Consider the following 9,145-nt stretch of genomic DNA (forward strand, 5'->3'; position numbering starts at 1 on the left):
ACTGAGGTTGTGCATGAGTTCAGATCAACTCATAAAAAATGAAAGGTACATACTGCCCGGCTGCATAAAGAATTTAGTTACTGAGAATCCCAGACTTAAAAAAAGCCTGTGCAACATCTGGTATGAGTCCTCTGTCTTCACATCTTAAGAATGTATTTCCTAATTTTAAATCAGTTTAGGAGGTAGAGATAAGGCTCATTAACCACTGAATAGGCATTATAAGAGTGGGAGAAACAAAAGACAGTCTTAGAATTGCCTTGCTGGCAATGGTAGCAAGAATAGCCTTGAAAGCATTCTCGAAAACACACCCATAGGAAGGCATTTTTAATGTATTTATAAATTAAGAAAGCACCCAGAAAGCCGTAGTGCACTGTTTGTCTTAGGGTATGTCTACACACAGCAGCAAGGTTGTAGCGCTGCATTTGTGCTGCTGTGGTGCCTTCAGTGTAGATATTACCTATGCAGGCATGAGGGGGCTCCCAACAGTGTAGGTAATCCACCTCCCAAGAGGTGCTAGCTAGGTTGACAGAAGAATTCTTCCATCAACCTAACACTTTCTAGACAGGGAGTTAGCTGTCTCTCTCAGAGGTGTGGATTTTTCATACTCCTGAGAGATGTGTCTATGCTAATGTAAGTTCTGAGTGCAGACCAGCCCTTAGTTTGAACAAAAATGAATTGGATCTTAACATGCTGTTTTACTCTGAAAACTGCCTTTATAAAAATGGCACTATCCTACACAGCAGACATGTTGTCTTTGTGTACTAGAGTCTGATCTGCTTGCAAAAAAGGGGGGAGGGGTGGCTGCTTTTACCCCATAAGTGCTGCAGAATCCTCACAGTTTAGAATAAACAAACTGCAGTCTATTCTATCCTATGCACATCATTCATTGATTTTTTTTATTTATAACCTAAGCACCTCTCCACAGCTCTAGAAACTTTTATATCATAAGGAACTGGTTTAAAGCCACCAACTCATTTCACATAGTCCAAACAACCATTACATTCTAATATCTTATTTTAGCAGCCAGCCAGAAAGTCGCACATCAGCTGGCCACTGAGTGTTACAGATTCATCCAACCACTTTCGTTTTATTCTATTAGGTAACTAAAATGTTCTTTGGTTAATTATCACTCCACCATCATCACCAACATTTTACTTTCACACAGTCATTCTTTTTAAGCCATCAGCATCAAATATGCTATTTCCTGAGGGAGCCCAATTCAAAATGCCTTTACAATGATTTATGGTAAGTTCCAAGCTTTGTATCACAATTTAGATCATAACTCAATCAGTTTAATTGTGATTTAATGCTCCTCCATTATGAAACAGAACAAATGTTATTTCATCAATTTTTTGCTTCTAAGAAAAATATAGTGCCCTTGCTTTGACCTTGTCAAACATGAACACTCATCTAGTAATTTGTTTCACACCTCTGAACAGATAAAATTGGCAACAGAGCAGAAATGTGATATTTAGAAACATGATCCAGAGTTTCTTTATTTAGCCTTCATCTGGGTGGCATTCTCACTGCAGCCTACAAGACTGCAGAACTTTCTACAAATGCGTCAGTTCTATACTAGCCTGAAAGCGCATCAGCCAGTCAAAAAATAAAAACTGAATCACCCTGTATGCTCTCTCCTTTCTTAGTGAACAAATGCTTCTATTCAGGACAACTAAATAGATAAAGTAACATATTAAAGATACTTCTACACAACATATTATACTATTACAGCATCTACAAGTATACTTATATTTGTTACATCCTGGAGGACTGCCAATGCAGAAGTTAAAGGCTTCATTACAACTGTTTTAAGTTAATACAGCATTAGTCAATCATATGCATGTAAATGGCAATTTCAAGTTCTGAAAACTACTTTCAAAGCCCTGCAGGAAAGTAAACAATTTTCCAAAAATTCAAAGCAGAGGAAATAAAAACGACGTCATTAACATTTAATCATGTTCATGAAACAATTATTTAGATTCTAATTGTATTTCCGCCCACCCATCACAAAGGATGTACAAAACTTTCTTATGTTAAACATGGCTTGAAATCCTATTAATTGGTGGGGAACATCTCCTTGAAGCAACTGGACAAATACATGGGTGAATCCCTTATCAACTTAAGCTAAACTGAAATAAGCAACTTTCAAACTGAAATAAGAGATTCTACACAGAGTTTTAGAGCAGTTTGCCCAAGACTGTTTTAAACCAATTTACATTAAATTTGTGCAAATTTCTTATATGGACAAGCCCTTATTTTTGTCACTAGCACAAGCGGATATAACTCAATATATTTTTATACAGCTGTGTTTCAGAGTTTAACCACAACTTTTGCTAAGACCTGCAAACTTTGGTTACTTAGCAAGATAAGGGACTGACTCATTGTATACACTAAAATAACCTATCATTTATCAATTACTGTTTCCCAAGAAAGAGAATTACTGTGCTGGGATGGACTCCACCTATTGAATACTGTAAGAGCAACTGTGGACATTGTCTGGCTAATCTGATAAGGAGAGTTTTAAACAAGGTCTTGGGGGTGGGGGGTGACAAAAATCCGGCCCATGAGCATCTAGGCTCAAATAATGAAGACAAGGGAAAAGGGCTAAATTCTGGAGAAGGGACTAGAAACCACAACTGCAGTAAAGGCGCAAGAAGAAAAACAACAGGGGAAGTCTGCAAAATATCTTTGATGCCTGTATACCTATGCAAGGAGTATGGGGAACAAGCGGGATGAAGTGGAAGTCATGATATATGAAGAAAATTATGACTTAACTGGTGTTACAGAGACTTGGTAGGACAATTCCCATGATTGGAGGACCAACAGTGAGGGATATGGCTTGTTCCAGAAGGATAGGCATGGGAATAAAGGAGAAGGCATTGCGCTGTATGTCGAGAATGTATACACTTGCTTTAAGGTCCTAGAGGAAGTCAGCGGAAGACCTACTGAGAGTATCTGTGTGAGGATAAAAAGGGAAAGGAATAATAGTGATATTATGGTGGGCGTTTACTATAGATCACCAAATCAAGAAGAGGAAGTAGATGGCATTCGTCAAGCAGGTAACCTGAGCTAGTATTAATGGGAGATTTTAAACTTCCCTCATATTTGTTGGAAGACTAATACATAATATGTCCTGCAAGTTTCTAGCATGTGTAGGGGACATTCTGATTCAGAAAGTTGAGGAACCAACTAGGGTGTCGTCTATTTTGTATCTTGTTTTGATCAACAGGGATGAATTAATTGCAAATGCAAAGGTGGTCAGAAACTTGGAAGGAAGTGATCATAATCTGATAGAATTCAAGATCCTAAGAAAGACTTGAGAACAGCAAAACACTGGACTTCAAAAAGGCAGATTTCAACCATCTCAGAAAAATAGTAGGCATGGACCCATGAAGAGACCAATTAGGAAGAAAAGGAGTTCAAGGGGGCTGGCAGTTCCTAAAAGATGTAATACTAGAGGTTCAACATCAAGCTATTCTGATGCAGAGGAAAGATAAGAAGAGCCCCAGGAGACCAATGTGGTGACACAAGGAGCTTTTTAGATATCTAAAAACTAAAAAGGATACATATAGGAATTGAGGCATGTGACCAAAGAAATATACATAGGAATAGCATAAGTGTGTAGGGACAAAATCAGGAAAGCCAAGGCAAAGAATGAGTTACAACTGGCAAGAAACAACAAGAAGGGTTCTACAAATACGTGAGACAACAAAGAAAGATCAGTGATGGTGTGGTCTGCTGCTCAATGGAGAAAGTAAGCAAGATGCTAAGAAGGTGGAGCTGCTCAATGCCTACTTTGCTTCAAGAAAAGGAGTACTTGTGGCACCTTAGAGACTAACCAATTTATTTGAGCATAAGCTTTCGTGAGCTACAGCTCACTTCATCGGACGCATACTTTCCACAGTATGCATCCGATGAAGTGAGCTGTAGCTCACGAAAGCTTATGCTCAAATAAATTGGTTAGTCTCTAAGGTGCCACAAGTACTCCTTTTCTTTTTGCGAATACAGACTAACATGGCTGTTACTCTGAAACCGGTTACTTTGCTTCAGTCTTCAAACAAAAAATAACATGTGACTGGATGGCTAGCGAAGTTATCATTGACAATAAAGGGGAAGCGATGAAGAACAGGATAAGTAAAGAACACATCAGAGATCTTCTTACTAATATGAACGAATTCAAGGTAGCAGGGCCTGATGCTATTCATGTAAGGGTGATGAAGGAATTAGCTGAAGAAATCTCAGAGCCACTGGCAATAATATTTGCAAACTCATGGATGACAGGACTGGTCCCAGAAGACTGAAGAAGGGCTAACACAGTGCCCATCTTTTAAAAGGGTAAAAGGAGAAGCCAGGGAACTATTGACCAATCAGCCTGACCTTGGTACCTAGGAAGCTACTAGAGCAATGTATATACTTAAAACATTCAATTTGCAAAGAGTTGGAGGATGAAAGGGTGATCACTAGCAGCCAGCATGGATTTACTAAGAACAAATCATGTCAAACGAGCTTGATTTCCTTCTTTGACAAGGTAACTGGTTTGGTGGATGGGGAATGCAGTGGACATAATATAGTTGACTTTAGCAAGACTTTTGACACAGTCCCACATGACATTCTCATAAGTAAGCTGGAGAAATTCAGGCTCGGTAGAACTACCATTAAGTGGATACATAATTGGTTAAACAACCGCAAACAAACTACTAATGGAATTATGTCAGACTGGAAGGAGGTCTCAAGTGGGGTTTCACAGGGATGTGTTCTGGGTCCAGTGTTATTTAACATCTTTATTAATGATCTGGATGTAGGAATAGAAAGCATACTGATTAAATTTGCAGAGACACAATGGTGGAGGGGAGGGAATTGCAAACACTTTAGAGGATAGAGCTAAAATTAAAAGGGATCTTGCTAAATTGGAGAACTGCGCTATAGACAACAAAATGAAATTCAACAAAGATAAATGTAAGGTGCTACATTTAGGGAAAAAAAATCAGATGCACAAATACAGAATGGGGGATAACTGGCTTGGCAGCAGCACAGCTGAGAAGGATCTGGGAATTGTGGTGGATCACAACCTCAACACAAGTCAACATTGCAATGCTGTTGCAAAAAAAGCAAATACAATTTTGGGTTGTATTAACAGAAGCATAGCATGCAAGTCACAGGAGGTGATAGTACCACTCTACTCAGCACTGGCTAGGCCTCTACTGGAGTCCAATTTTGGTCACCGCTGTATAGAACTGGTCAGTTCATAACTCTGGTGTTCATAACTCTGAGGTTCTACTGTACTACACTTAGAAAGGAAAAAAATCAAATGCACGGATACAACATGGGGAAAAACTTGATAGGGAGTAGTACAGCTGAAAAGGATGTGTGGCTTTAGTAAATCACAAACTGAAAATGAGCCAACAACACGATGCAGCTGTGAAAAAGGTTAATATCGTTCTGGGGTGTATTTACAGGAGTGTTGTACTGTATGTAAGAGACAGGAGGTAAATTGCTCCACTGTAGTTGGCACTGGTGAAGCCTCAGCTGGACTACTGTGTCCATTTCTGGGCACCATACTTTGACAAAGATGAGGATAAATTGGAGAGAGTGCAGAGAAGAGCAACAAAAATGATAAAAGGTTTTGAAAACCTGACCTATGAGGAAAAGTTAAAAAAAACCACTGGGCATGGTTAGTCTTGAGAAAAGATGACCAAGTCGGGGGACCTAACAACAGTCTTATGTTAAGAGTTGTTATAAAGAGGATGGTTATCAATTGTTCTCCATGTCCACTGCAGGTAAGACAAGGAGTAATGGGCATAATCTGCAGCAAGGGAGATTTAGGTTAGAAAGTTTTTCCTAAGACCAAACTAGAAGGATAGTTAAATATTGGAATAGATTTCCAAGGGAGGCTGTGGAATCCCCATCATTGGATTACACTGGATTGGAGAACAAGTTAAACAAACACCTGTCAGGAGAAGTCTAACTAGGTATATTTAGTCCTGCCTCAGTGCAAGGGAATGGACAAGATGACCTCCAGCACTCCCTTCCAGCCCTGCATTTCTATGAACCTTGAGACTGAAGGGAATAGAGAATCCATGGGGAAGGGGGACAGAGGATCAGAGAGAAATGGGAAAGGACAAGGACTGGAGCATGGGGAAAATGAAAAATGTAGTTAGTTCTTAATTACTGAATGAAACTGAATGACTAGGTAGAGTATGTTTTCAACAATACGGCCACTCTTTGTCTTTGGGATAATTTACTACAATGTTAGTACAGGGAAACACTGCTAGGTCTGTCTCCTAGATCAAAATCTACTCTTTTTTCCACTATACCAGAAATAAAGGAACCAGACAATACTGACAAGACACAATCATACTTTACAAAACCCAAAAAACCCCAAACTTTTAAATGTAAAAATCAAACTTAAGTATTTCAAAATATTTACACTTTTGTTTTAGTTCGACATTTAAAGCTGTAAAGTGTCCACAGCTACATCAAGGAACAGTTGCATAGGCTCACTGTCATGCTAAAATGAAAACAATGCATTTACAAACACAAGTAAACCATAATCCAAACAAATCAGTTTTAAAACTTGACTCAAAAAGGGATCAAAGAGGGTTTCTATTAAGGAAAGGGTGGACCTTCCTACCACGGCTTTTATTCATGTGCCTTAATAGTTGGCCTTTTTAATTAATTCTTTATTGTCTGGGAAGGGAGCATCCTACACTGTTCCCTTAATTTACCCTCAATACCCCATAATTTTGAAGTTAAAGGAATGCTAAGGTTAAAAATCATGGGTCTGATTTTTCATGGTCTTGCTTCTTGCAGTCACTTACATCCATTGATTTTTAAGCCAGAAGGAACCACAATGATCATGTAGCCCAGTAATTCCTGCTCTGAAGGGAATTATTCTTCCCCACTATGCAAGTTAATAAAACTGAGCCCAATAAATGTGTTTTCCTAAATTTATAAGTGTTAAATTGTGTTGAACACCATACTAGTTAAAATGTGTTAGGTCTGTAAGATGATACATTTCCCCCCAATGCAGATACAACCAAAGTGATTAGAGAACAAATTGTATTTGCACTTGACAGCACTGACCATATATTCAGTCCACTGTCTCCTCTGTTTCTGTGAGTCTTTTGAAACAGCAACAGGAGAAGGAAAAACGTTTTGAAAAATAGAAAAATGACAGGTTTCAGAGTAGCAGCCCTGTTAGTCTGTATTCGCAAAAAGAAAAGGAGTACTTGTGGCACCTTAGAGACTAACAAATTTATTTGCGCATAAGCTTTCGTGAGATACAGCTCACTTCATCGGATGCACCTTTTCTTTTTGAGAAAAATGACTGTAAAACCAAAACAATTTTCGGGGGGGGGGGGCAGCTGTATTACCTGAAGCTACTCTAAACTCATGTTTAAACTGACTGCATATCTAGTCCCTGATGTTCCTTTCATTCAAATATATTTAAACAAGAGACAGCAGCCCATTAAAAACAAGGTGGCCACTGGTTCCATTGTGCAAAGGCTGCTTTGTGTGTGTCACGTTTTGACAATATAATGTGTCAAGCCGTTTGCACTCCCGCGTCGCACCGAGCGTCCCGCAGCGCGCCGGTTGTTTCCGTGGGAGAGCAACAGAAACTTTTGCTGCAAGCGGCACTGCCATGGTGAACGCCAGGGCGCCCCGGAACCGGGGTTAGAACAACCTGCCTCCCTGTGCCTCTCCCCAGCGCACGCGGCGACGCCCGGGAGCGGGGGCGCAGAAAGCGGCTCCTTACCTCAGGGCAAAGCAAGCCTCTGTAGAGCCAACTCCCATAACTCCCCCTCCTCCCCCGGGGAGCTGCACCTTTCCGCCTGCCGCCAACAGGCTCTGCCTCGCCAGGACAGCTTCCCGCGGGGCAGGTGCGCTCACCAGACCGTACGGGGAGCAGCATCGGTTCCCCCGGAGTTTCCGCGCTGTGGCTGGCTGGGCTGCCCGGGCCAGGCGCGGAGGGGATGGGGCAGCCCCGCACCCCAGCCCGGGCCGGTGCCGTGCTGCGCTCACCTCGGCGGCGGGGATGCGGTACGCCTGGCCGATCTGCTCGTACAGCTCCCTCACGCTGGCGAAGCCCCCCACGCGGCCGGTGGGGCTGCCGTGCGCCAGCTGCGTGTGGAAGAGCAGCCGGGCCCCGGGCTGGGCAGGAGCGGGCGGCGCGGCCGCAGCCTCGCCTCCCCCGCGGGCCGCAGCCGCCTCCTCGCTCTCCACCAGCTTGGAGGTCTCCTTGGACTTGCCTTTCTTCTTGCCCCGCAGCCGCAGAGGCATGGCGCGCACCCCAGCGGCCTCCCCGCGCACCCAAAGCGGCTCCCCCCGGGCTGGACTCTGCCCCTGCCTCGGGCGCGCACTGAGACTGCCGGCTGGCACACGCCCATCCCCGGCCGCCAGGTGATGGCAGCCGGCGGCCAATGGCAGGCGCGCTGCTCCCTGCCCCGGGCAGCGCCCCTCCCCTGCTCAGGGGCAGGAGCAGCCGGGCCCAGTGCGGCACCACGTCCCCGAGTGTGGGCTACACAGCCAGGGCCTTGCTCCTGCCATGGGCAGCCGGAGCTGTTGAAAGGAATCCCGCCTTTAAAAGGACGTTGCAGTTGGGGGGATGAAGTTGTTAGGGCTGGGCTGTAAGGGTCGGTGCAGCAAGGGCTAGCGCAGTGATTTGCCCCACCTTTAGGACAATGGTGATCCTTCATTGCCAGAGCCAGATTACCTGTCCCCTCCCTGGCTGTATCTCCTTCACTGAGGGGTAAGTTACAACAGGACAGTTGCAGGAGAGGACACAGATGTGCAGGAAAAGCATAGACGCAAATAGGAAGACTGGAGGGTGGCTGATATGAGGAGGACTCAGAATAAGGGGATGAAATCAGGAAAGAGAAATGGAAGGCTAGATAGCATTCATAAATAAGACTTAAATTTAAGACCTGACAAAGATCTGTTATCCTATTAAAGTTTCCAAAGGGAAGCAATGGAAAGCTTCTTTGCTTGGGACATTTAAAACGAGTCTGCATCATTAAAACATAGTCAATGTACAAAAGAAAATCATCACAATTCTGCAGTGACTGAAAGATGGACCATAGCTTGTAATAATGTAGGTTTTTTCCATCCCTACATTCTGAAAAGAAGCCACAATTAAACTGTACAG

The 9,145-nt window shown here is 42.9% G+C and overlaps 1 protein-coding gene across 1 annotated transcript in view; it reads right to left on the reverse strand.

The window, feature by feature from the left end:
• The window catches only part of GIPC2 (GIPC PDZ domain containing family member 2), a 51,357-nt gene extending 42,803 nt beyond the window's left edge, over positions 1–8,554 (reverse strand). The window contains exon 1 of the mRNA XM_007062585.4: positions 8,023–8,554. Within this exon, the coding sequence (XP_007062647.3) occupies positions 8,023–8,280 (258 nt within the window). The 5' untranslated portion in view covers positions 8,281–8,554. The remainder of the gene's footprint in view (positions 1–8,022) is intronic.
• Positions 8,555–9,145: the final 591 nt, after the last annotated feature.

This window comes from Chelonia mydas, chromosome 8 (genome assembly GCF_015237465.2).
Source record: "Chelonia mydas isolate rCheMyd1 chromosome 8, rCheMyd1.pri.v2, whole genome shotgun sequence".
Lineage (NCBI taxonomy): Eukaryota > Metazoa > Chordata > Testudines > Cheloniidae > Chelonia > Chelonia mydas.